The sequence below is a fragment of the Hypanus sabinus genome, unplaced genomic scaffold, assembly GCF_030144855.1.
Source record: "Hypanus sabinus isolate sHypSab1 unplaced genomic scaffold, sHypSab1.hap1 scaffold_934, whole genome shotgun sequence".
Taxonomy (NCBI): Eukaryota; Metazoa; Chordata; class Chondrichthyes; order Myliobatiformes; family Dasyatidae; genus Hypanus; species Hypanus sabinus.
The window spans coordinates 132,894-160,293 of NW_026781788.1; the positions used below are offsets into that span (position 1 = coordinate 132,894).

The window sequence follows — 27,400 nt, forward strand, 5'->3', positions numbered from 1 at the left end:
GTTGTTTTACGTATTCTAGTGTAGGTTGGTATTGTTTAAATTACTCTAGTGTAGTTTTGTGTTGTTTCAGGTAGTCTAGTGTAGTTTTGTGTTGTTTCCGGGAGTCTAGAGTAGTTTTGTGTTGTTTCACGCAGTCCAGTGTAGATTTGTGTTGTTACAGGTAGTCTATCGTAGTTTTGTGTCATTTCAGATAGTCTGGTGTAGTTTTGTGTTGTCTCAGGCAATCCATTGTAGTTTTGTGCCTTTTCAGGTAGTCTAGTGTAGTTTTGTGTTCTTTCACATAGTCCAGTCCAGTTTTGTGTTGTTTCAGGTAGTCTAGTGTAGTTTTGTGCTGTTTCAGGTAGTCTAGTGTAGTTATGTTTTGTTTCACATAGTCCAGTCCAGTTTTGTGTTGTTTCAGGTAGTCTAGAGTAGTCTTGTGTTTTTTTGCATAGTATAGTGTAGTTTTGTGTTGTTTCAGGTAGTCTGGTGTAATTTTGTGTTGTTTCACATAGTCTAGTGTAGTTTTGTGTTGTTTGACATTGTCTAGGGTATTTCTGCGTTGCCTCATGTAGTCCAGTGCTGATTCGTGTTGTCTCAGCTGTCTAGTGTAGTTTTGTGTTGTTTCAGGTAGTCTAGTATAGTTTTGTGTTGTTTCTGGTAGACTAGTGTAGTTTTGTGTCGTTTCACATAGTCCAGTGTAGTTTTGTGTTGTTTCACGCAGTCCAGTGTAGTTTTGTGTTGTTTCACGCAGTCCAGTGTAGATTTGTGTTGTTGCAGGTAGTCTATTGTAGTTTTGTGTCATTTCAGATAATCTGGTGTAGTTTTGTGTTGTCTCAGGTAATCCAGTGTAGTTTTGTGCTGTTTCAGGTAGTCTAGTGTAGTTTTGTGTTGTTTCGGGTAGTCTAATGTAGTTTTGTGTTGTTTCACATAGTCCACTGAGGATTTGTGTTTGTTTCAGGTAGTCTGGTGTAGTTTTGTGTTGTTTCAGGTAGTCTGGTGTAGTTTTGTGTTGTTTCACATAGTCTAGTGTAGTTTTGTGTTGTTTCACATAGTCTGGTGTAGGTTTGTGTTGTTTGACATTGTCTAGGGTAGTTCTGCGTTGCCTCATGTAGTCCAGTGCTGATTCGTGTTGTCTCAGCTGTCTAGTGTAGTTTTGTGTTGTTTCAGGTAGTCTAGTGTAGTTTTGTGTTGTTACAGGTAGTCTAATGTAGTTTTGTGTTGTTTCACATAGTCCACTGAGGATTTGTGTTGTTTCAGGTAGTCTGGTGTAGTTTTGTGTTGTTTCAGGTTGTCTAGTGTAGTTTTGTGTTGTTTCAGGGAGTCTAGTGTAGTTTTGTGTTGTCTCAGGTAATCCAGTGTAGTTTTGTGTTGTTTCAGGTAGTCTAATGTAGTTTTGTGTTGTTTCACATAGTCCACTGAGGATTTGTGTTTGTTTCAGGTAGTCTGGTGTAGTTTTGTGTTGTTTCAGGTAGTCTGGTGTAGTTTTGTGTTGTTTCACATAGTCTAGTGTAGTTTTGTGTTGTTTCACATAGTCTGGTGTAGGTTTGTGTTGTTTGACATTGTCTAGGGTAGTTCTGCGTTGCCTCATGTAGTCCAGTGCTGATTCGTGTTGTCTCAGCTGTCTAGTGTAGTTTTGTGTTGTTTCAGGTAGTCTAGTGTAGTTTTGTGTTGTTACAGGTAGTCTAATGTAGTTTTGTGTTGTTTCACATAGTCCACTGAGGATTTGTGTTGTTTCAGGTAGTCTGGTGTAGTTTTGTGTTGTTTCAGGTTGTCTAGTGTAGTTTTGTGTTGTTTCAGGGAGTCTAGTGTAGTTTTGTGTTGTTTCAGGTAGTCTAGTATAGTTTTGTGCTGTTTCAGGTAGTCTAGTGTAGTTTTGTGTTGTTTCAGGGAGTCTAGTGTCGTTTATGTGTTGTTTCAGGTAGTCCAGTGTAGTTTTGTGTTGTTTCAGGGAGTCTAGTGTTGTTTATGTGTTGTTTCAGGTAGTCCAGTGTAGTTTTGTGTCGTTTCAGGTAGTCTTGTGCAGTGTTGTGTGGTTTCTGGTAATCTGGTATAGTTTTGTGTTGTTTCAGGTAGTCTAGTGTAGTTTTGTGTTGTTTCAGGTTGTCTAGTGTAGTTTTGTAATGTTTCAGGTAGTCTAGTGTAGATTTGTTTGTTTCAGGTAGTCTAGTGTAGATTTGTTTGTTTCAGGTAGTCTAGTGTAGATTTGTTTGTTTCAGGTAATCTGGTGTAGTTTTGTATTGTTTCTTATTTTCTAGACTGGTTTTCTGTTGTTTCAGATTGTCTAGTCTACTTTTGTGTTGTTTTACGTATTCTAGTGTAGGTTGGTATTGTTTAAATTACTCTAGTGTAGTTTTGTGTTGTTTCAGGTAGTCTAGTGTAGTTTTGTGTCGTTTCACATAGTCCAGTGTAGTTTTGTGTTGTTTCACGCAGTCCAGTGTAGATTTGTGTTGTCACAGGTAGTCTATTGTAGTTTTGTGTCATTTCAGATAGTCTGGTGTAGTTTTGTGTTGTCTCAGGCAATCCAGTGTAGTTTTGTGCCTTTTCAGGTAGTCTAGTGTAGTTTTGTGTTGTTTCACATAGTCCAGTCCAGTTTTGTGTTGTTTCAGGTAGTCCAGTGTAGTTTTGTGTTGTTTCAGGGAGTCTAGTGTCGTTTATGTGTTGTTTCAGGTAGTCCAGTGTAGTTTTGTGTCGTTTCAGGTAGTCTTGTGCAGTGTTGTGTGGTTTCTGGTAATCTGGTATAGTTTTGTGTTGTTTCAGGTAGTCTAGTGTAGTTTTGTGTTGTTTCAGGTTGTCTAGTGTAGTTTTGTAATGTTTCAGGTAGTCTAGTGTAGATTTGTTTGTTTCAGGTAGTCTAGTGTAGATTTGTTTGTTTCAGGTAGTCTAGTGTAGATTTGTTTGTTTCAGGTAATCTGGTGTAGTTTTGTATTGTTTCTTATTTTCTAGACTGGTTTTCTGTAGTTTCAGATTGTCTAGTCTACTTTTGTGTTGTTTTACGTATTCTAGTGTAGGTTGGTATTGTTTAAATTACTCTAGTGTAGTTTTGTGTTGTTTCAGGTAGTCTAGTGTAGTTTTGTGTTGTTTCCGGGAGTCTAGAGTAGTTTTGTGTTGTTTCACATGATAAATTTATATTGTGGGAAGCAATGAAAGCATATTTGAGAGGTCAGATAATAAGTTATACTTCTAAAATTAAGAAGGAATATATGATAGAAATAGATCAATTGGAAAAGGAGATTATAAAATTAGAAAAAGAATCTCAAAGAAACATGACAGAAGAAAAACGAAGACAACTTATTAATAAGAAGTTAAAATATAATACACTCCAGACATATCGAACAGAAAAAGCAATTATGAGAACTAAACAGAGATATTATGAATTAGGTGAAAGATCACATAAAGTTCTTGCATGGCAGTTAAAAACAGACCAGATTTCTAAAACAATAAATGCAATTCGAACAAAAGTGAATGAAATTACTTATAAACCTCTAGAAATTAATGAGGCTTTTAAGAATTTTTATTCTGAGTTGTATAAATCAGAATCAAAGAATGACGATGTTAAGATAGAAGAATTTTTATCACAAATAACTCTTCCAAAATTAAATACAGAAGAACAGAAGGGATTAGGTATGTCTTTTACAGTGAAAGAAGTTGAAGAAGCTTTGGGATCACTTCAAAGTAATAAATCTCCAGGAGAAGATGGTTTTCCACCTGAATTTTATAAAAAGTTTAAAGATTTATTAATTCCTCCTTTTATGGAATTAATATATCAGGCGGAAAGAACGCATAAACTTCCAGAATCTTTTTCAACAGCTATTTTAATAGTATTGCCAAAAAAAGATAGAGACCTTTTAAAACCAGCATCATATAGACCTATTTCTTTATTAAACACTGATTATAAAATAATAGCAAAAATCTTATCTAATAGATTATCTAAATGCTTACCAAAATTAGTGCATATGGATCAAACAGGATTTATCAAAAATAGACAATCGGCAGATAATGTAACTCGGTTATTTAGTATAATCCATTTAGCACAAAAGAGGGAGGAAATGAGTGTGGCGGTTGCTTTAGATGCAGAGAAAGCATTTGATAGATTGGAATGGGATTTTTTATTTAAGGTATTGGAAAAATATGGACTAGGAACATCATTTATAAAATGGATTAAAACCTTAAATACTAATCCCAAAGCTAAAGTAGTGACAAATGGTCAAATTTCAACATCATTTCAGTTAACAAGATCAACTCGGCAAGGTTGCCCACTATCACCTGCTTTGTTTGTGTTGGCAATAGAACCATTAGCTGAATTAATTAGAATGGACCCAGATATTAAGGGTTTCAGAGTTAATCAGGAAGAATACAAGATTAACTTATTTGCTGATGATGTTCTAATTTATTTAACAGATCCATTACATTCACTACGCAAATTATCTTATAGACTAGAAGAATATGGGAAAATATCGGGTTATAAAATAAATTGGGATAAAAGTGAAATTTTGCCTCTTACTAAAGGAGATTATAATCAATGTCGATTAATAACTCAATTTAGATGGCCAGTAAATGGTATAAAATATTTAGGTATAAGAGTTGATAATGATATAAAAAACTTATACAAATTAAATTACTTACCACTTTTGAAAAAAATTCAGGAAGATCTTGAAAAATGGATGGCACTACCAATAACATTAGTAGGTAGAGTAAATACTATAAAAATGAATATATTCCCTAGAGTACAATATTTATTTCAATCATTACCAATACAATTACCCCAGAAGTTTTTTCAAGAGTTAAATAAATATTTGAGGAAATTCCTCTGGAAAGGTAAGATGTCCAGAATATCATTGGAAAAATTGACATGGAAATTTGATCTAGGAGGATTACAACTTCCAAATTTTAAGAATTATTATAAAGCAAATCAACTTAGATTTATTGCATCTTTTTTCGAGAAAGATAAACCGGCATGGATTAGAATAGAATTAGATAAAATAGGAGAAAATGTACCAGAAGATTTTATATACAAATGGGAATCTAAATGGATACGGGAAAAGAAAGAATCTCCTATATTAAAACATTTGATTGATTTATGGAATAAGATAAATGTTGATGATGAGATAAAAAAATCTTTATTAGCAAAGAGATCTTTAATTCAAAATAGACTTATTCCTTTTACAATGGACAATCAACTTTTATATAATTGGATTCAAAATGGGATTAGATATATAGGGAATTGTTTTGAAGGAGGTATATTAATGTCATTTGAACAATTAAAGAATAAATATAAAATATCAAACAACACTTTATTTTGTTACTTTCAATTAAGGGCTTATTTAAGAGAAAAATTAGGTCAAACAATGTTATTGCCGAAATCTAATGAAATAGAAATTTTAATTCAAAAAGGAAATATCAAAAAATTTGTATCTTGCATGTATAATTTGATTCAAAGACAGGTAATTAAGCAAGGAGTCCATAAGTCAAGACAAAAATGGGAAAGTGATTTGAATATTAAAATTGAAGAAACAAATTGGTCAAGACTATGCCTTGACAGTATGACAAATACAATAAATGTTCGGTTAAGATTAGTGCAGTATAATTTTCTACATCAATTATATATTACACCACAAAAAATAAAAAAATTTAATCCAAATTTATCGGATCAGTGTTTCCGATGTAACCAGGAAACTGGTACTTTTTTACATTCGACATGGTCTTGCTCTAAAATTCAACCTTTTTGGACAAATTTAAGACTTTTACTGGAACAAATTACAGGAACACAATTTCCTCATAATCCAATATTATTTTTACTAGGTGATATTGAAGGGATAAAACCGAAACTCAAACTAAATAAGTATCAGAAAGAATTTATAAAAATTGCACTGGCAGTAGCCAAAAAAGCTATTGCAGTTACTTGGAAATCGGATTCACATTTAAGTATAGATTCTTGGAAGAAAGAAATCTATGGTTGTATTCCATTAGAAAAAATTACTTATAATTTAAGAGATAAATATGAAACATTTTTGAAAATTTGGAGCCCTTATTTACAAAAGATAGGATTAAATATATAGATGCTTTTAAGATGAAACAATTGGTTATTAGGGGAAAGAAATAAATATACATATTAAAATTATTACGAACTCCATGGAGCATGTGGAGATCTTCCAACCACCAGGCATTCTTTCTTTTTTTCTTTCTTTCTTTCTTTCTTTTTTTTCTAAGGGGCAGTTAGGGGGGAGGGGTTAAGGGGAGGGGGTATGGGTTATATACATTGTTTTTTTCATATTTTGTAATCATTTAAAAATGCAATAAAAAATTATTTAAAAAAAAAAAGATTATCTAATACAGTTCTGTCTCGTTTCATGTCGTATTGTGTAGTTATGTGCCCTATCATGTGACCTGGTTTAGTTTTGTATTGTTTCACATAGTCTAGAGCAGTTTTGTGGTATTTCAGGTAGTCAAGAGTAGTTTTGTGTTGTTTCAGGGAGTCTAGTGTAGTTTTGTGTTGTTTCAGGTAGTCTAGTATAGTTTTGTGCTGTTTCAGGTAGTCTAGTGTAGTTTTGTGTTGTTTCAGGGAGTCTAGTGTCGTTTATGTGTTGTTTCAGGTAGTCCAGTGTAGTTTTGTGTTGTTTCAGGGAGTCTAGTGTTGTTTATGTGTTGTTTCAGGTAGTCCAGTGTAGTTTTGTGTCGTTTCAGGTAGTCTTGTGCAGTGTTGTGTGGTTTCTGGTAATCTGGTATAGTTTTGTGTTGTTTCAGGTAGTCTAGTGTAGTTTTGTGTTGTTTCAGGTTGTCTAGTGTAGTTTTGTAATGTTTCAGGTAGTCTAGTGTAGATTTGTTTGTTTCAGGTAGTCTAGTGTAGATTTGTTTGTTTCAGGTAGTCTAGTGTAGATTTGTTTGTTTCAGGTAATCTGGTGTAGTTTTGTATTGTTTCTTATTTTCTAGACTGGTTTTCTGTTGTTTCAGATTGTCTAGTCTACTTTTGTGTTGTTTTACGTATTCTAGTGTAGGTTGGTATTGTTTAACTTACTCTAGTGTAGTTTTGTGTTGTTTCAGGTAGTCTAGTGTAGTATTGTGTTGTTTCAGGTAGTCTAGTGTAGTTTTGTGTTGTTTCACATAGTCTAGTGTAGATTTGTTTTGTTTCACGCAGTCCAGTGTAGTTTAGTGTTGTTTCAGGTAGTCTAATGTCATTTTGTGTTGTTTCAGGTAGTCTAGTGTAGTTTTGTGTCATTTCAGGTAGTCCAGTGTAGTTTGGTGTTGTTTCAGGTTGTCTAATGTCCTTTGGTGTTGTTTCAGGTAGTCTAGTGTAGTTTTGTGTTGTTTCAGGTAGTCTTCTGTAGTTTTGTGTTGTTTCAGGTAGTCTAGTGTAGTTTTGTGTCTTTTCAGGTAGTCTGGTGTAGTTTTGTGTTGTTTCTGATTGTCTAGTGTCGTTTTCTGTCGTTTCAGGTTGTCTGGTGTAGTCTTGTGTCTTTTCACGTAGTCTAGTGTAGTTTTGTGTTGTTTCAGGTAGTCTAGTGTAGTTTTGTGTTGTTTCAGTTAGTCCAGTGTAGTTTTGTGTTGTTTCAGGGAGTCTAGTGTAGTTTTGTGTTGTTTCACATAGTCTAGTGTAGTTTTGGGTTGTTTCACATAGTCTAGTGTAGTTTTGTGTTTTTTCACATAGTCTAGTGTAGATTTGTTTTGACTCAGGTAATCTAGTGTAGTTTTGTGTCGTTTCACATAGTCCAGTGTAGTTTTGTGTTGTTTCACGTCGTCTAGTGTAGTCTTATGTTGTTGCAGGTAGTCTAGTGTAGTTTTGTGTCTTTTCAGGTAGTCTGGTGTAGTTTTGTGTTGTTTCAGGGAGTCTAGTGTAGTTTTGTGTTGTTTCTCATAGTCTAGTGTAGATTTGTTTTGACTCAGGTAATCTAGTGTAGTTTTGTGTCGTTTCACATAGTCCAGTGTAGTTTTGTGTTGTTTCATGCAGTCCAGTGTACATTTGCGTTGTTGCAGGTAGTCTATTGTAGTTTTGTGTCTTTTCAGGTAGTCTGGTGTAGTTTTGTGTTGTTTCAGGTAATCCAGTGTAGTTTTGTGTTGTTTCCGGTTGTCTAATGTAGTTTTGTGTTGTTTCAGGTAGTCTAGTGTAGATTTGTGTTGTTTCAGGGAGTCTAGTGTAGTTTTGTGTTGTTTCTCATAGTCTAGTGTAGATTTGTTTTGACTCAGGTAATCTAGTGTAGTTTTGTGTCGTTTCACATAGTCCAGTGTACTTTTGTGTTGTTTCACGCAGTCCAGTGTAGATTTGTGTTGTTGCAGGTAGGCTGTTGTAGTTTTGTGTCTTTTCAGGTAGTCTGGTGTAGTTTTGTGTTGTTTCAGGTAGTCTAGAGTAGTTTTCTGTTGTTTCAGGTAGTCTGGTGTAGTTTTGTGTTGTTTCAGGTAGTCTAGTGTAGTTTTGTGCTGTTTCAGGTAGTCTAGTGTAGTTTTGTGTTGTTTCACATAGTCCAGTCCAGTTTTGTGTTGTTTCAGGTACTCTGGTGTAGTTTTGTGTTGTTTCACATAGTCTAGTGTAGTTTTGTGTTGTTTGACTTTGTCTAGGGTAGTTCTGCGTTGCCTCATGTAGTCTAGTGCTGATTTTGTTGTCTCAGCTGTCTAGTGTAGTTTTGTGTCGTTTCAGGTAGTCTGGAGTAGTTTTGTGTTGTTTCAGGTCGTCCAGTGTAGTTTTGTTTTCTTTCAGGTAGTCTAGTGTAGTTTTGTGTTGTTTCAGGTAGTCTAGTGTAGTTTTGTGTTGTTTCAGATTGTCTAGTCTACTTTTGTGTTGTTTTACGTATTCTAGTGTAGGTTGGTATTGTTTAACTTACTCTAGTGTAGTTTTGTGTAGTTTCAGGTAGTCCAGTGTAGTTTTGTGTTGTTTCAGGTAGTCTAATGTAGTTTTGTGTTGTTTCACATAGTCCACTGAGGATTTGTGTTGTTTCAGGTAGTCTGGTGTAGTTTTGTGTTGTTTCAGGTAGTCTAGTGTAGTTTTCTGCTGTTTCAGGTAGTCTAGTGTAGTTTTCTGCTTTTTCGGGTAGTCTAGTGTAGTTTTGTGTTGTTTTAGGTAGTCTAGTGTAGTTTTGTGTTGTTTCAGTTAGTCTAGTGTAGTTTTGTGCTGTTTCAGGTAGTCTAGTGTAGTTTTGCGTTGTTTCAGGTAGTCTAGTGTAGTTTTGTGTTGTTTCAGGTAGTCTGATGTAGATTTGCCTTGTTTCAGGTAGTCTAGTGTAGTTTTGTGTCGTTTCACATAGTCCAGTGTAGTTTTGTGTTGTTTCACGCAGTCCAGTGTAGATTTGTGTTGTTGCAGGTAGTCTATTGTAGTTTTGTGTCATTTCAGATAGTCTGGTGTAGTTTTGTATTGTTTCTTATTTTCTAGACTGGTTTTCTGTTGTTTTAGATTGTCTAGTCTACTTTTGTGTTGTTTTACGTATTCTAGTGTAGGTTGGCATTGTTTAAATTACTCTAGTGTAGTTTTGTGTTGTTTCAGGTAGTCTAGTGTAGTTTTGTGTTGTTTCAGGTAGTCTAGAGTAGTTTTGTGTTGTTTCACATAGTCCACTGAGGATTTGTGTTGTTTCAGGTTAGTGTAGTTTTGTGCTGTTTCAGGTAGTCTAGTGTAGTTTTGTGTTGTTTCAGGTAGTCTAGTGTAGTTTTGTGCTGTTTCAGGTAGTCTAGTGTAGTTTTGTGCTGTTTCAGGTAGTCTAGTGTAGTTTTGTGTTGTTTCACATAGTCCAGTCCAGTTTTGTGTTGTTTCAGGTTGTCTAGAGTAGTTTTGTGTTTTTTCAGGTAGTCTAGAGTAGTCTTGTGTTTTTTTGCATAGTCTGGTGTAGTTTTGTGTTGTTTCAGGTAGTCTGGTGTAATTTTGTGTTGTTTCACATAGTCTAGTGTAGTTTTGTGATGTTTCACATAGTCTAGGGTAGGTTTGTGTTATTTGACATTGTCTAGGGTAGTTCTGCGTTGCCTCATGTAGTCTAGTGCTGATTCGTGTTGTCTCAGCTGTCTAGTGTAGTTTTGTGTTGTTTCAGGTAGTCTAGTGTAGTTTTGTGTTGTTTCAGGTAGTCTAGTGTAGTTCTATGTTGTTTCAGGTAGTCTAGTGTAGTTTTGTGTTGTTTCAGGTAGTCTAGTGTTGTTTATGTGTTGTTTCAGGTAGTCCAGTGTAGTTTTGTGTCGTTTCAGGTAGTCTTGTGCAGTGTTGTGTGGTTTCTGGTAATCTGGTGTAGTTTTGTGTTGTTTCAGGTAGTCTAGTGTAGTTTTGTGTTGTTTCAGGTTGTCTTGTGTAGTTTTGTAATGTTTCAGGTAGTCTGATGTAGATTTGCCTTGTTTCAGGTAGTCTAGTGTAGATTTGTTTGTTTCAGGTAGTCTAGTGTAGATTTGTTTGTTTCAGGTAGTCTAGTGTAGATTTGTTTGTTTCAGGTAATCTGGTGTAGTTTTGTATTGTTTCTTATTTTCTAGACTGGTTTTCTGTTGTTTCAGATTGTCTAGTCTACTTTTGTGTTGTTTTACGTATTCTAGTGTAGGTTGGTATTGTTTAAATTACTCTAGTGTAGTTTTGTGTTGTTTCAGGTAGTCTAGTGTAGTTTTGTGTTGTTTCCGGGAGTCTAGAGTAGTTTTGTGTTGTTTCACATAGTCTAGTGTAGATTTGTTTTGACTCAGGTAATCTAGTGTAGTTTTGTGTCGCTTCACATAGTCCAGTGTAGTTTTGTGTTGTTTCACGCAGTCCAGTGTAGATTTGTGTTGTTGCAGGTAGTCTATTGTAGTTTTGTGTCATTTCAGATAGTCTGGTGTAGTTTTGTGTTGTCTCAGGTAATCCAGTGTAGTTTTGTGTTGTTTCAGGTAGTCTAATGTAGTTTTGTGTTGTTTCACATAGTCCACTGAGGATTTGTGTTGTTTCAGGTAGTCTGGTGTAGTTTTGTGTTGTTTCACATAGTCCAGTCCAGTTTTGTGTTGTTTCAGGTAGTCTAGTGTAGTTTTGTGCTGTTTCAGGTAGTCTAGTGTAGTTTTGTGTTGTTTCACATAGTCCAGTCCAGTTTTGTGTTGTTTCAGGTAGTCTAGAGTAGTCTTGTGTTTTTTCAGGTAGTCTAGAGTAGTCTTTAGTTTTTTTGCATAGTCTAGTGTAGTTTTGTGTTGTTTCAGGTAGTCTGGTGTAGTTTTGTGTTGTTTCACATAGTCTAGTGTAGTTTTGTGTTGTTTGACATTGTCTAGGGTAGTTCTGCGTTGCCTCATGTAGTCCAGTGCTGATTCGTGTTGTTTCAGGTAGTCTAGTGTAGTTTTGTGTTGTTTCAGGTAGTCTAGTGTAGTTTTGTGTTGTTTCAGGTTGTCTTGTGTAGTTTTGTAATGTTTCAGGTAGTCTGATGTAGATTTGCCTTGTTTCAGGTAGTCTAGTGTAGATTTGTTTGTTTCAGGTAGTCTAGTGTAGATTTGTTTGTTTCAGGTAGTCTAGTGTAGATTTGTTTGTTTCAGGTAATCTGGTGTAGTTTTGTATTGTTTCTTATTTTCTAGACTGGTTTTCTGTTGTTTCAGATTGTCTAGTCTACTTTTGTGTTGTTTTACGTATTCTAGTGTAGGTTGGTATTGTTTAAATTACTCTAGTGTAGTTTTGTGTTGTTTCAGGTAGTCTAGTGTAGTTTTGTGTTGTTTCCGGGAGTCTAGAGTAGTTTTGTGTTGTTTCACATAGTCTAGTGTAGATTTGTTTTGACTCAGGTAATCTAGTGTAGTTTTGTGTCGTTTCACATAGTCCAGTGTAGTTTTGTGTTGTTTCACGCAGTCCAGTGTAGATTTGTGTTGTTGCAGGTAGTCTATTGTAGTTTTGTGTCATTTCAGATAGTCTGGTGTAGTTTTGTGTTGTCTCAGGTAATCCAGTGTAGTTTTGTGTTGTTTCAGGTAGTCTAATGTAGTTTTGTGTTGTTTCACATAGTCCACTGAGGATTTGTGTTGTTTCAGGTAGTCTGGTGTAGTTTTGTGTTGTTTCAGGTAGTCTAGTGTAGTTTTGTGCTGTTTCAGGTAGTCTAGTGTAGTTTTGTGTTGTTTCAGGTAGTCTAGTGTAGTTTTGCATTGTTTCAGATTGTCTAGTGTAGTTTTGTGTCTTTTCAGGTAGTCTAGTGTAGTTTTGTGTTGTTTCAGGTAATCCAGTGTAGTTTTATGTTGTTTCATGTATTGTAGTGTAGTTTTCATTTGTTTTACGTAGTGTTCTGTAGTTTTGTGTTGTTTCAGGTGGTCCTGTGCAGTTGTGTGTTTTATGACATTGTCTTGGGTAGTTCTGTGTTGGTTCAGGTAGCCTAATGCAGTTTTGTGTTTTTTCAGGTAGTCTGTCTTAGTTTAGTGTTGTTGCAGGTGGTCTAGTATAATTTTGAGTATTATGTCAGATTATCTAATACAGTTCTGTGTCGTTTCATGTCGTATTGTGTAGTTATGTGCCCTATCGTGTGACCTGGTTTAGTTTTGTATTGTTTCACATAGTCTAGAGCAGTTTTGTGGTATTTCAGGTAGTCAAGTGTAGTTTTGTGTTGCTTCATGTAGTCTAGTGTAGATTTGCTTGTTTCAGGTAATCTGGTGTAGTTTTGTATTGTTTCTTATTTTCTAGACTCGTTTTCTGTTGTTTCAGATTTTCTAGTCTACTTTTGTGTTGTTATACGTATTCTAGTGTAGGTTGGTATTGCTTAACTTACTCTAGTGTAGGTTTGTGTTGTTTCAGGTAGTTTTGTGTAGTTTTCTGTTCCTGGACAGTGTATAGGGTAGCTCGACGTTTTTTCAGGGAGTCTAGTGTAGTTTTGTGTTGTTTCAGGTAGTCTAGTGTAGTTTTTTTGCTGTTTCAGTTATTCTTGTGTAGGTTTGTCCTTCATGACATTGTCTAGTGTAGTTTTGTGTTGTTTCAGGTAGTCTTGTGTAGATTTGTTTGTTTCAGGTAATCTGGTGTAGTTTTGTATTGTTTCTTATTTTCTAGACTGGTTTTCTGTTGTTTCAGATTGTCTAGTCTATTTTTGTGTTGTTTTACGTATTCTAGTGTAGGTTGGTATTGTTTAACTTACTCTAGTGTAGTTTTGTGTTGTTTCAGGTAGTCTAGTGTCGTTTTGTGTTGTTTCAGGTAGTCTAGTGTAGTTTTGTGTTGTTTCACATAGTCCAGTGTAGATTTGCTTTGACTCAGGTAATCTAGTCTAGTTTTGTGTTGTTTCACATAGTCCAGTGTAGATTTGTGTTGTTTCACGCAGTCCAGTTTAGTTTAGTGTTGTTTCAGGTAATCTAATGTCATTTTGAGTTGTTTCAGGTAGTCTAGTGTAGTTTTGTGTCATTTCAGGTAGTCTAGTGTAGTTTTGTGTCTTTTCAGGTAGTCTGCTGTAGTTTTGTGTTGTTTCAGGTAGTCTAATGTCCTTTTGTGTTGTTTCAGGTAGTCTAGTGTAGTTTTGTGTTGTTTCAGGTAGTCTAGTGTAGTTTTGTGTCTTTTCAGGTAGTCTGGTGTAGTTTTGTGTCTTTTCAGGTAGTCTGGTGTAGTTTTGTGTTGTTTCAGGTAATCCAGTGTAGTTTTGTGTTGTTTCAGGTAGTCTAGGGTAGTTTTGTGTTTTTTCAGGTATCCTGGTGTAGTTTTGAGTTGTTTCAGGTAGTCTAGAGTAGTTTTGTGTTGTTTCAGGTAGTCTAGTGTAGTTTTGTGTTGTTTCAGGTAGTCTCATATAGTTTTGTGTTGTTTCAGGTAGTCTGGTTTAGCTTTGTGTTGTTTCAGGTAGTCTGGTGTAGTTTTGTGTTGTTTGACATTGTCTAGGGTAGTTCTGCATTGCCTCATGTAGTCCAGTGCTGATTCGTGTTGTCTCAGCTGTCTAGTGTAGTTTTGTTTTGTTTCAGGTAGTCTAGTGTTGTTTTGTGTTGTTTGACATAGTCTAGTGTAGTTTTCTGTTGTTTCAGGTAGTCTGGTGTAGTTTTGTGTCGTTTCAGGTAGTCTTGTGTAGTTTTGTGTCGTTTCAGGTAGTCTGGTGTAGTTTTGTGTTGTTTCAGGTAGTTTTCCGTTGCTGGACAGTGTATAGGGTAGCTCGACGTTGTTTCAGGGAGTCTAGTGTAGTTTTGTGTTGTTTCTGATTGTCTAGTGTAGTTTTGTGTCGCTTCAGGTAGTCTGGTGTAGTCTTGTGTCTTTTCACGTAGTCTAGTGTAGTTTTGTGTTGTTTCAGGTAGTCTAGTGTAGTTTTGTGTTGTTTCTGATTGTCTAGTGTAGTTTTGTGTCGCTTCAGGTAGTCTGGTGTAGTCTTGTCTCTTTTCACGTAGTCTAGTGTAGTTTTATATTGTTTCAGGTAGTCTGGTGTAGGTTTGTGTTGTTTGACATTGTCTTGGGTAGTTCTGCTTTACCTCATGTAGTCTAGTGCTGATTCATGTTGTCTCAGCTGTCTAGTGTAGTTTTGTGTTGTCCCATATAGTCTAGTGTAGTTTTGTGTTGTTTCACATCGTCTAGTGTAGATTTGTGTTGTTTCAGGTAGTCTAGTGTAGTTTTATGTTGTTTCAGGTAGTCTGGTGTAGTTTTGTGTTGTTTCAGGTAATCCAGTGTAGTTTTGTGTTGTTTCAGGTAGTCTAGGGTAGTTTTGTGTTTTTTCAGGTATCCTGGTGTAGTTTTGAGTTGTTTCAGGTAGTCTAGAGTAGTTTTGTGTTGTTTCAGGTAGTCTGGTGTAGTTTTGTGTTGTTTGACATTGTCTAGGGTAGTTCTGCATTGCCTCATGTAGTCCAGTGCTGATTCGTGTTGTCTCAGCTGTCTAGTGTAGTTTTGTTTTGTTTCAGGTAGTCTAGTGTTGTTTTGTGTTGTTTGACATAGTCTAGTGTAGTTTTCTGTTGTTTCAGGTAGTCTGGTGTAGTTTTGTGTCGTTTCAGGTAGTCTTGTGTAGTTTTGTGTCGTTTCAGGTAGTCTGGTGTAGTTTTGTGTTGTTTCAGGTAGTTTTGTGTAGTTTTCCGTTGCTGGACAGTGTATAGGGTAGCTCGACGTTGTTTCAGGGAGTCTAGTGTAGTTTTGTGTTGTTTCTGATTGTCTAGTGTAGTTTTGTGTCGCTTCAGGTAGTCTGGTGTAGTCTTGTGTCTTTTCACGTAGTCTAGTGTAGTTTTGTGTTGTTTCAGGTAGTCTAGTGTAGTTTTGTGTTGTTTCTGATTGTCTAGTGTAGTTTTGTGTCGCTTCAGGTAGTCTGGTGTAGGTTTGTGTTGTTTGACATTGTCTTGGGTAGTTCTGCTTTACCTCATGTAGTCTAGTGCTGATTCATGTTGTCTCAGCTGTCTAGTGTAGTTTTGTGTTGTCCCATATAGTCTAGTGTAGTTTTGTGTTGTTTCACATGGTCTAGTGTAGATTTGTGTTGTTTCAGGTAGTCTAGTGTAGTTTTATGTTGTTTCAGGTAGTCTGGTGTAGGTTTGTGTTGTTTGACATTGTCTTGGGTAGTTCTGCTTTACCTCATGTAGTCTAGTGCTGATTCGAGTTGTCTCAGCTGTCTAGTGTAGTTTTGTGTTGTCCCATATAGTCTAGTGTAGTTTTGTGTTGTTTCACATCGTCTAGTGTAGATTTGTGTTGTTTCAGGTAGTCTTGTGTAGTTTTCTGTTGCTGGACAGGGTATAGGGTAGCTCGACGTTATTTCCGGTAGTCTAGCGTAGTTTTGTGTTGTTTCTGATTGTCTAGTGTAGTTTTGTGTCGCTTCAGGTAGTCTGGTGTAGTCTTGTGTCTTTTCACGTAGTCTAATGTAGTTTTGTGTTGTTTCAGATTGTCTAGTGTAGTTTTGTGTCGTTTCAGGTAGTCTGGTGTAGTCTTGTGTCTTTTCGGTTAGTCTAGTGTAGTTTTGCATTGTTTCAGATTGTCCAGTGTAGTTTTCATTGTTTCAGATAGTCTAGTGTAGATTTGTGTTGTTTCAGGTAGTCTAGTGTAGTTTTGTGTTGTTTCAGGTAGTCTAGTGTAGATTTGTTTGTTTCAGGTAATCTGGTGTAGTTTTGTATTGTTTCTTATTTTCTAGACTGGTTTTCTTTTGTTTCAGATTGTCTAGTCTACTTTTGTGTTGTTTTACGTATTCTAGTGTAGGTTGGTAGTGTTTAACTTACTCTAGTGTAGTTTTGTGTTCAGGTAGTCTCGTGTAGTTTTGTGTTGTTTCACATAGTCTAGTGTAGATTTGTTTTGACTCTGGTAATCTAGTGTAGTTTTGTGTCGTTTCACATAGTCCAGTGTAGTTTTGTATTGCTTCACGTAGTCGAGTGTAGTCTGGTGTTGCTGCAGGTAGTCTAATATAGTTTTTTGTTGTTTCAGGTAGTCTAATGTAGTTTTGTGTTGTTTCAGGTAGTCTGGTGTAGTTTTGTGTTGTTTCAGGTAATCCAGTGTAGTTTAGTGTTGTTTCAGGTAGTCTAATGTCGTTTTGTGTTGTTTCAGGTAGTCTTCTGTAGTTTTGTGTTGTTTCAGGTAGTCTAGTGTAGTTTTGTGTCTTTTCAGGTAGTCTGGTATAGTTTTGTGTTGTTTCAGGTAATCCAGTGTAGTTTAGTGTTCTTTCAGGTAGTCTTCTGTAGTTTTGTGTTGTTTCAGGTAGTCTAGTATAGTTTTGTGTTGTTTTAGGAAGTCCAGTGTAGTTTTGTGTTGTTTCAGATAGTCTGGTGTAGTTTTGTGTTGTTTCAGGTAATCCAGTGTAGTTTAGTGTTGTTTCAGGTAGTCTGGTGTAGTTTTGTGTTGTTTCAGGTAGTCTTCTGTAGTTTTGTGTTGTTTCAGGTAGTCTAGTGTAGTTTTGTGTCTTTTCAGGTAGTCTGGTGTAGTTTTGTGTTGTTTCAGGTAATCCAGTGTAGTTTAGTGTTGTTTCAGGTAGTCTTCTGTAGTTTTGTGTTGTTTCAGGTAGTCTAGTGTAGTTTTGTGTTGTTTCAGGTAGTCTAGTGTAGTTTTGTTTTGTTTCAGGTAGTCTAGTGTAGATTTGTTTGTTTCAGGTAATCTGGTGTAGTTTTGTATTGTTTCTTATTTTCTAGACTGGTTTTCTGTTGTTTCAGATTGTCTAGTCTACTTTTGTGTTGTTTTACGTATTCTAGTGTAGGTTGGTATTGTTTAACTTACTCTAGTGTAGATTTGTGTTGTTTCAGGTAGTTTTGTGTAGTTTTCCGTTGCTGGACAGTGTATAGGGTAGCTCGACGTTGTTTCAGGGAGTCTAGTGTAGTTTTGTGTTGTTTCAGGTAGTCTAGTGTAGTTTTGTGTTGTTTCTGATTGTCTAGTGTAGTTTTGTGTCGCTTCAGGTAGTCTGGTGTAGTCTTGTGTCTTTTCACGTAGTCTAGTGTAGTTTTGTGTTGTTTCAGGTAGTCTAGTGTAGTTTTGTGTTGTTTCTGATTGTCTAGTGTAGTTTTGTGTCGCTTCAGGTAGTCTGGTGTAGTCTTGTGTCTTTTCACGTAGTCTAGTGTAGTTTTGTGTTGTTTCAGGTAGTCTAGTGTAGTTTTATATTGTTTCAGGTAGTCCGGTGTAGGTTTGTGTTGTTTGACATTGTCTAGGGTAGTTTTGTGTTGTTTGACATTGTCTAGGGTAGTTCTGCTTTACCTCATGTAGTCTAGTGCTGATTCGTGTTGTCTCAGCTCTCTTGTGTAGTTTTGTGCTGTTTCAGGTAGTCTGGTGTAGTTTTGTGTTGTTTCAGGTAGTCTGGTGTAGTTTTGTGTTGTTTCACATAGTCTAGTGTAGTTTTGTGTTGTTTCACATCGTCTAGTGTAGGTTTGTGTTGTTTGACATTGTCTAGGGTAGTTCTGCGTTGCCTCATGTAGTCTAGTGCTGATTCGTGTTGTCTCAGCTGTCTAGTGTAGTTTTGTGTTGTTTCAGGTAGTCTAGTGTAGTTTTGTGTTGTTTCAGGTAGTCTAGTGTAGTTTTGTGTTGTTTCAGGTAGTCTAGTGTAGTTTTGTGTTGTTTCAGGTAGTCTAGTGTTGTTTATGTGTTGTTTCAGGTAGTCTAGTGTAGTTTTGTGTCGTTTCAGGTAGTCTAGTGTAGTTTTGTGTCGTTTCAGGTAGTCTAGTGTAGTTTTGTGTTGTTTCAGGTAGTCTAGTGTAGTTTTGTGTTGTTTCAGCTAGTCTAGTGTTGTTTATGTGTTGTTTCAGGTAGTCTAGTGTAGTTTTGTGTTGTTTCAGGTAGTCTAGTGCAGTTTTGTGTTGTTTGACATTGTCTAGGGTAGTTCTGCGTTGCCTCATGTAGTCTAGTGCTGATTCGTGTTGTCTCAGCTGTCTAGTGTAGTTTTGTGTTGTCCCATATAGTCTAGTGTAGTTTTGTGTTGTTTCACATCGTCTAGTGTAGATTTGTGTTGTTTCAGGTAGTCTTGTGTAGTTTTCTGTTGCTGGACAGGGTATAGGGTATCTCGACGTTTTTTCAGGGAGTCTAGTATAGTTTTGTGTTGGTTCAGTTAGTCTAGTGTAGTTTTTTTGCTTTTTCAGTTATTCATGTGTAGGTTTGTCTTTCATGACATTGTCTAGTGTAGTTTTGTGTTGTTTCAGGTAGTCTAGTGTAGTTTTGTGTTGTTTCAGATTGTCTAGTGTAGTTTTGTGTCGTTTCAGGTAGTCTGGTGTAGTCTTGTGTCTTTTCGGTTAGTCTAGTGTAGTTTTGCGTTGTTTCAGATTGTCTAGTGTAGTTTTGTGTTGTTTTAGGAAGTCCAGTGTAGTTTTGTCTTGTTTCAGATAGTCTAGTGTAGATTTGTGTTGTTTCAGGTAGTCTAGTGTAGATTTGTTTGTTTCAGGTAGTCTAGTGTAGATTTGCTTGTTTCAGGTAATCTGGTGTAGTTTTGTATTGTTTCTTATTTTCTAGACTGGTTTTCTGTTGTTTCAGATTGTCTAGTCTACTTTTGTGTTGTTTTACGTATTCTAGTGTAGGTTGGTAGTGTTTAACTTACTCTAGTGTAGTTTTGTGTTCAGGTAGTCTAGTGTAGTTTTGTGTTGTTTCACATAGTCTAGTGTAGTTTTGTTTTGACTCAGGTAATCTAGTGTAGTTTTGTGTCGTTTCACATAGTCCAGTGTAGTTTTGTATTGCTTCACGTAGTCGAGTGTAGTCTGGTGTTGCTGCAGGTAGTCTAATGTAGTTTTGTGTTGTTTCAGGTAGTCTAATGTAGTTTTGTGTTGTTTCAGGTAGTCTTGTGTAGTTTTGTGTCACTTCAGGTAGTCTAGTGTAGTTTTGTGTCTTTTCAGGTAGTCTGGTGCAGTTTTGTGTTGTTTCAGGTAATCCAGTGTAGTTTAGTGTTGTTTCAGGTAGTCTAATGTCGTTTTGTGTTGTTTCAGGTAGTCTAGTGTAGTTTTGTGTCTTTTCAGGTAGTCTGGTGTAGTTTTGTGTTGTTTCAGGTAATCCAGTGTAGTTTAGTGTTGTTTCAGGTAGTCTAATGTCGTTTTGTGTTGTTTCAGGTAGTCTAGTGTAGTTTTGTGTCATTTCAGGTAGTCTAGTGTAGTTTTGTGTCTTTTCAGGTAGTCTGGTGTAGTTTTGTGTTGTTTCAGGTAATCCAGTGTAGTTTAGTGTTGTTTCAGGTAGTCTAATGTCGTTTTGTGTTGTTTCAGGTAGTCTGGTGTAGTTTTGTGTTGTTTCAGGTAGTCTTCTGTAGTTTTGTGTTGTTTCAGGTAGTCTAGTGTAGTTTTGTGTCTTTTCAGGTAGTCTGGTGTAGTTTTGTGTTGTTTCAGGTAATCCAGTGTAGTTTAGTGTTGTTTCAGGTAGTCTTCTGTAGTTTTGTGTTGTTTCAGGTAGTCTAGTGTAGTTTTGTGTCTTTTCAGGTCGTCTGGTGTAGTTTTGTGTTGTTTCAGGTAATCCAGTGTAGTTTAGTGTTGTTTCAGGTTGTCTAATGTCCTTTTGTGTTGTTTCAGGTAGTCTAGTGTAGTTTTGTGTCATTTCAGGTAGTCTGGTGTAGTTTTGTGTTGTTTCAGGTAATCCAGTGTAGTTTTGTGTCGTTTCCTGTAATCTAGTGTAGTTTTGTGTCGTTTCAGGTAGTCTGGTGTAGTTTTGTGTTGTTTCAGGTCGTCTGGTGTAGTTTTGTGTTGTTTCCGATAGTCTAGTGTAGTTTTGTGTTGTTTCAGGTAGTCTGGTGTAGTTTTGTGTTGTTTCAGGTAGTCCGGTGTAGTTTTGTGTTGTTTCAGGTAGTCCGGTGTAGTTTTGTGTTGTTTCTGGTAGTCCGGTGTAGTTTTGTCTTGTTTCAGGTAGTCCGGTGTAGTTTTGTGTTGTTTCAGGTAGTCTGGTGTAGTTTTGTGTTGTTTCCGGTAGTCTGGTGTAGTTTTGTGTTGTTTCAGGTAGTCTGGTGTAGTTTTGTGTTGTTTCAGGTAGTCTGGTGTAGTTTTGTGTTGTTTAAGGTAGTCTGGTGTAGTTTTGTGTTGTTTCAGGTAGTCTGGTGTAGTTTTGTGTTGTTTCAGGTAGTCTGGTGTAGTTTTGTGTTGTTTCAGGTAGTGTGGTGTAGTTTTGTGTTGTTTCAGGTAGTCTAGTGTAGTTTTCTGTTGTTTCAGGTAGTCCAGTGTAGTTTTGTGTTGTTTCAGGGAGTCTAGTGTAGTTTTGTGTTGTTTCAGGTAGTCCAGTGTAGTTTTGTGTTGTTTCAGGGAGTCTAGTGTAGTTTTGTGTTGTTTCAGGTAGTCTAGTGTAGTTTTGTGTTGTTTCAGGGTGTCTAGTGTAGTTTTGTGTTGTTTCAGGTAGTCTAGTATAGTTTTGTGCTGTTTCAGGTAGTCTAGTGTAGTTTTGTGTTGTTTCAGGTAGTCTAGTGTAGTTTTGTGTTGTTTCAGGGAGTCTAGAGTAGTCTGGTGTTGTTTCAGGTAGTCTAGTATAGTTTTGTGCTCTTTCAGGTAGTCTAGTGTAGTTTTGTGTTGTTTCAGGGAGTCCAGTGTCGTTTATGTGTTGTTTCAGGTAGTCTAGTGTCGTTTATGTGTTGTTTCAGGTAGTCCAGTGTAGTTTTGTGTCGTTTCAGGTAGTCTTGTGCAGTGTTGTGTGGTTTCTGGTAATCTGGTGTAGTTTTGTGTGGTTTCAGGTTGTCTAGTGTAGTTTTGTAATGTTTCAGGTAGTCTGGTGTAGTTTTGCGTTGTTTCAGGTAGTCTAGTGTAGATTTGTTTGTTTCAGGTAGTCTAGTGTAGATTTGTTTGTTTCAGGTAATCTGGTGTAGTTTTGTATTGTTTCTTATTTTCTAGACTGGTTTTCTGTTGTTTCAGATTGTCTAGTCTACTTTTGTGTTGTTTTACGTATTCTAGTGTAGGTTGATATTGTTTAAATTACTCTAGTGTAGTTTTGTGTTGTTTCAGGTAGTCTAGTGTAGTTTTGTGTTGTTTCCGGGAGTCTAGAGTAGTTTTGTGTTGTTTCACATAGTCTAGTGTAGATTTGTTTTCACTCAGGTAATCTAGTGTAGTTTTGTGTTGTTTCACATAGTCCATTGAGGATTTGTGTTGTTTCGGGTAGTCTGGTGTAGTTTTGTGTTGTTTCAGGTAGTCTGGTGTAGTTTTGTGTTGTTTCAGGTAGTCTGGTGTAGTTTTGTGTTGTTTCAGGTAGCACTGTGGTCCTGGTGAACGCTCCTTTGTTTGTACTGTACCAGCAGTTATGGTGCTGAGCAGTTGCGCTGGGGGGGGCATCACTCTGCCTCTCTCCCCTACCTCCCGCTTCACCTCTTCCCTCCCTCCGTCCGCCGTCCCTTCTGCTAGCCCCTCTGCCTTGCGTCCCTTCCTCCCTCTTGCCCTCCCTGCGCCACTGCCCTCAGTCCCAGACGCTCCCCAGGACAGGAGGGGTTGTCCGCACTTGCGGGCTGCCTCCCCACCACCTCGCGCAGCTTGGGAGGTCTCAATCAGCTCGTGGCATGTGGAACTAATTTCCTTCGTCTTTTTGTCCTCCATTCCCCTCCCCCTCATCCCTCTACCTCCCCTCACCCCTCTCCACCCCCAATGCTCTCCTTCCGCTCCCCCTCACGCCCTCCTTCTCCTCTCCACTCCTCCCTCCTGCCTACCCTCCCCTTTCACTACCTGCCTCTATCTCATTCTGATCCACCATCAACTCTCAAACGCTGCCCTCACCACTCCTTCTTCTCTCCCCTCTCTCTTCCACTCACCTCTCTGCCTTCCCTCTCCCTCGCCTCTCCTCCCTCCCTCTCCCTCACGTCTCCCCTTCTCCCTCCCCTCCCCTCTGACCCCTCCCTCCCCATCACCTCTCCGCCCTCCCTCCCCCCTTCTCTTCCCCACCTCTCCTCCTCTCCTCCCCCTCCCTCCTCCCTACGTTCTCTCCCCTTCCCTCTGCCCCACTGTCCCCCTCCTTCTATCTACTCCCACCCTCCACTCTCCCCCTTCCCCTCTTCCCCTAACCCTACTCCTTTCCCCATCCTCCCTCCCCCTACACCTACACCCTCTCCTCATCTCTCCCCCCACATCCGACACACACCCCTCCACTCTCCCCCTCCAACCCCTCCTGCCCCACTCTCCCATCCACTTCTCTCTCTGCCCCCTCTCACTCCCCCTCTCCGCCTCCCTCCCACCCCTCTGCCCCTCCGGTCACAGGTGGAGCCTGTGATCAAGACCAGCGTCCCCTCGCTCCTGTACCAGATGATCCTTTACAGCTGCCCGTCCTCCTACGACCAGTCCAGACTCAGTCCCACCACCGACTGCTTCCTCAACGGCAACTCCACCGCCCTCTTCACCGGCTGCGTCCAGGTGATCGCCATCTGGGGCATCGGCACCAAACCTGGGCAGGTACGTCCGCCCCGCCAACCGGGCCCAAGAGAGCCCTGGGCAACAGAATGGGCTTGGTACTGATTAAGGTCCAGGGAACCGGGGCAGGAAAGTACCAGGCTTCAGCCTGGGCCTAGTGCCGACCACCAGCCCTGGATAATGGGAGAAACCAAGTCAGGAAAGTCCCAGTGCTCAGCCCGGGCCTAGTGCCGACAATCAGCCCTGGTTAAAGGGAGAAACAAGTCAGGAAAGTCCCAGGGCTCAGCCCAGGCCTAGTGCCAACAACCAGCCCTGGTTAAAGGGAGAAACAAGTCAGGAAAGTCCCAGGGCTCAGCCCGGGCCTAGTGCCGACAACCAGCCCTGGTTAAAGGGAGAAACAAGTCAGGAAAGTCCCAGGGCTCAGCCCGGGCCTAGTACCGACAACCAGCCCTGGTTAAAGGGAGAAACTGAGGCAGGAAAGTCCCAAGCTGCATTTCCGCCATTGTGCTGCCAATCAGCCCCCGGCACCATAGGGCTTGGTGAATTCGGGGCTGGAGAGTCCCAGGCTGCAGCTCGGGCCTAATGTTTGCCCCTCAGACTGGGAAACTCGCACCCGCACCTGGGGCACGGGACATCCCTCCCTGCCGTCATTTGCCCGGCAAGGGAGCAGGAAAGTGGTCAGGCTTCAACCCGGGCCTAGTGCCAAACCCACCCCACCCCACCCCTCACCCACCACATTGCCTGGAGACTGCCCGGGACAAGAAAGAAACAGCCCAAGGTTTCGGGCCTAGCAGTTTCCTGGGGCTACCCAGCCCCGTATCCTCCAAGGGAGGGTGGGTAGATGGAGGGGTAGGAGGGGTTGGGGGTACAGACTACAAACAGGACTGATAAATCTCCTCCACTCCCCCCCACCTCTCCCCGTCAACAGTCTCTGATTTACCCAGACGAGGCGGGATTCTCACTGGGGGCGAAGGGCGATCCCAATTTCTATGTCCTGCAGGTCCACTACGACAACCGAGGCAACAGGACAGGTAGGGGGGAGCCGGGAGGGTGGTGGGCTTCACACCAGAGCCTTCCCACCCAACATCTTCCCCTCACCCCCAGATGCACCCTCCTCCGTCACCAACTCTCCACACACCCAACACCCACCGTACCCCCCGGACACTCTTCCCTGTCACCGGCTCCCCCCCATGTTGTCCGGCTAGCCCTTTAAACTGCTCCGAGATCAGTCTGGGAGTTTCTCAAACGTCCCGAGTGTGTCTGCCTCTGACACCAGCCCGGGCAGGACGTTCCACGCACCCACCACTCCCCGTGGGTAAAACAAATACCTCCAACATTCCCCACTGAACGTACCTCCGACCACCGAGAAATTTTCCACCTTAGCGTTGCCCAGTTCCATCCTGGGAACAAGTCCTTGGCCGTCCGCTCGATCTGTGACCCTTATCGTCTTATACACCTCGGTCTAGTCTCGTCTCACCTTCCTTCCCTCCAAAGAGAAAAGCTCACTCAACCTCTCCTCATAAAGCACCCTCTCTAATCTGTCAGCATCCCCGTGAATCTCCTCTTCACGCTCTCTAATCCAGGCAGCGTCCTGGTGAAACTCCTCTGCACCCTCTCTAATCTGTCAGCATCCCCGTGAATCTCCTCTTCACGCTCTCTAATCCAGGCAGCGTCCAGGTGAATCTCCTCTGCACCCTCTCTAATCCAGGCAGCGTCCCGGTGAACCTCCTCTGCACCCTCTCTAATCCAGGAAGCGTCCCGGTGAATCTCCTCTGCACCCTCTCTAATCCAGGCAACGTCCTGGTGAATCAGCTCTGCACCCTCTCTAATCCAGGCAGCGTCCTGGTGAATCTCCTCTGCACCCTCTCTAATCCAGACAGCGTCCTGGTGAATCTCCTCTGCACCCTCTCTAATCCAGGCAGTGTCCCGGTGAATCTCCTCTGCACCCTCTCTAATCCAGACAGCATCCTGGTGAATCTCCTCTGTACCCTCTCTAATCCAGGCAGCATCCTGCTGAATCTCCTCTGCACCCTCTCTAATCCAGGCAGCGTCCCGGTGAATCTCCTCTGCACCCTCTCTAATCCAGGCAGCGTCCTGGAAAATCTCCTCTGCACCCTCTCTAATCCAGGCAGTGTCCTGGTGAATCTCCTCTGCACCCTCTCTAATCCAGGCACCATCCTGGTGAATCTCCTCTGCACCCTCTCTAATCCAGGCAGCGTCCCGGTGAATCTCCTCTGCACCCTTTCTAATCCAGGCAGCGTCCTGGTGAATCTCCTCTGCACCCTCTCTAATCCAGGCAGCGTCCTGGTGAATCTCCTCTGCACCCTCTCTAATCCAGGCAGCGTCCTGGTGAATCTCCTCTGCACCCTCTCTAATCCAGGCAGCGTCCCGGTGAATCTCCTCTGCACCCTCTCTAATCCAGGCAGCGTCCCGGTGAATCTCCTCCGCACTCTCTCTAATCCAGGCAGCGTCCCGGTGAATCTCCTCTGCAACCTCTCTAATCCAGGCAGCGTCCTGGTGAATCTCCTCTGCACCCTCTCTAATCCAGGCAGCATCCCGGTGAATCTCCTCTGCACCCTCTCTAATCCAGGCAGCGTCCGGTGAATCTCCTCTGCACCCTCTCTAATCCAGACAGTGTCCTGGTGAATCTCCTCTGCACCCTCTCTAATTCAGGCAGCGTCCTGCTGAATCTCCTCTGCAACCTCTCTAATACAGGCAGCGTCCTGGTGAATCTCCTCTGCACCCTCTCTAATTCAGGCAGCGTCCCGGTGAATCTCCTCTGCACCCTCTCAAATCCAGGCAACATCCTGGTGAAGCTCCCCTGAACCCTCTCTAATCCAGGCAGCATCCCGGTGAATCTCCTGTGCAGCCTCTCTAATCCAGGCAGCGTCCCGGTGAATCTCCTCTGCACTCTCTCTAATCCAGGCAGCATCCTGGTGAATCTCCTCTGCACCCTCTCTAATCCAGGCAGCGTCCCGGTGAATCTCCTCTGCAGCCTCTCTAATCCAGGCAGCGTCCCGGTGAATCTCCTCTGCACCCTCTCTATATCCAGCCAGCGTCCTGATGAATCTCCTCTGCACCCTCTCTAATCCAGGCAGCGTACCGGTGAATCTCCTCTGCACCCTCTCTAATCCAGGCAGCATCCCGGTAAATCTCCTCTGCACCCTCTCTAATCCAGGCAGCGTCCTGATGAATCTCCTCTGCACCCTCTCTAATCCAGGCAGCGTCCCGGTGAATCTCCTCTGCACCCTCTCTAATCCAGGCAGCGTCCCGGTGAATCTCCTCTGCACCCTCTCTAATCCGGGCAGCGTCCTGGTGAATCTCCTCTGCACCCTCTCTAATCCGGGCAGCGTCCCGGTGAATCTCCTCTGCACCCTCTCAAATCCGGGCAGCGTCCTGGTGAATCTCCTCTGCACCCTCTCTAATCCGGGCAGCGTCCTGGTGAATCTCCTCTGCACCCCCTCTAATCCAGGCAGCGTCCTGTTGAATCTCCTCTGCAACATCTCTAATCCAGGCAGCGTCCTGGTGAATCTCCTCTGCACTCTCTCTAATCCAGGCAGCGTCCTGGTGAATCTCCTCTGCACACTCTCTAATCCAGGCAGCTTCCCGGTGAATCTCCTCTGCACCCTCTCTAATCCAGGCAGCGTCCCGGTGAATCTCCTCTGCACCCTCTCTAATCCAGGCAGCGTCCGGTGAATCTCCTCTGCACCCTCTCTAATCCAGACAGTGTCCCGGTGAATCTCCTCTGCACCCTCTCTAATCCAGGCAGTGTCCCGGTGAATCTCCTCTGCACCCTCTCTAATCCAGGCAGCGTCCCGGTGAATCTCCTCTGAACCCTCTCTAATCCAGGCAGTGTCCCGGTGAATCTCCTCTGCACCCTCTCTAATCCAGGCAGCGTCACGGTGAATCTCCTCTGCACCCTCTCTAATCCAGGCAGCGTCCCGGTGAATCTCCTCTGCATCCTCTCTAATCCAGGCAGTGTCCTGGTGAATCTCCTCTGCACCCTCTCTAATCCAGACAGCGTCCTGGTGAATCTCCTCTGCACCCTCTCTAATCCAGACAGCATCCCGGTGAATCTCCTCTGCACCCTCTCTAATCCAGGCAGCATCCTGGTGAATGTCCTCTTCACCGTGTCTAAACCAGGCAGTGTCCTGGTGAATCTCCACCCTCTCTAATCCAGACAGCGTCCCGGTGAATGTCCTCTGCACCCTCTCCAATCAAGGCAGCGTCCCGGTGAATCTCCTCTGCACCCTCTCTAATCCAGGCAGCATCCTGGTGAATCTCTTCTGCACCCTCTCTAATCCAGGCAGCGTTCTGGTGAATCTCCTCTGCACCCTCTCTAATCCAGGCAGCATCCCGGTGAATCTCCTCTGCACCCTCTCTAATCCAGGCAGCGTCCCGGTGAATCTCCTCTGCACCCTCTCTGATCCAGGCAGCATCCCTGTGAATCTCCTCTGCACCCTCTCTAATCCAGTCAGTGTCCTGGTGAATCTCCTCTGCACCCTCTCTAATCCAGGCAGCGTGCTGGTGAATCTCCTCTGCACCCTCTCTAATCCAGGCAGCGTCCTGGTGAATCTCCTCTGCACTCTCTCTAATCCAGGCAGCGTCCTGGTGAATCTCCTCTGCACCCTCTCTAATCCAGGCAGCATCCTGGTGAATCTCCTCTGCACCCTCTCTAATCCAGGCAGCATCCCGGTGAATCTCCTCTGCACCCTCTCTAATCCAGGCAGCGTCCTGGTGAATGTCCTCTGCACCGTCTCTAATCCAGGCAGCGTCCCGGTGAATCTCCTCTGCACCCGCTCCAATCCAGGCAGCGTCCCGGTGTATCTCCTCTGTACCCTCTCTAATCCAGGCAGCGTCCTGGTGAATCTCC

The 27,400-nt window shown here is 41.1% G+C and overlaps 1 protein-coding gene across 1 annotated transcript in view; it reads left to right on the plus strand.

The window, feature by feature from the left end:
* The window catches only part of LOC132390510 (DBH-like monooxygenase protein 2), a gene marked incomplete at its 3' end in the record, with an annotated part of 178,865 nt that overhangs the window by 130,784 nt on the left and 20,681 nt on the right, over positions 1-27,400 (plus strand). The window contains exons 5-6 of the mRNA XM_059963120.1: positions 22,378-22,569; positions 23,456-23,558. Of these exons, the coding sequence (XP_059819103.1) occupies positions 22,378-22,569; positions 23,456-23,558 (295 nt within the window). The remainder of the gene's footprint in view (positions 1-22,377; positions 22,570-23,455; positions 23,559-27,400) is intronic.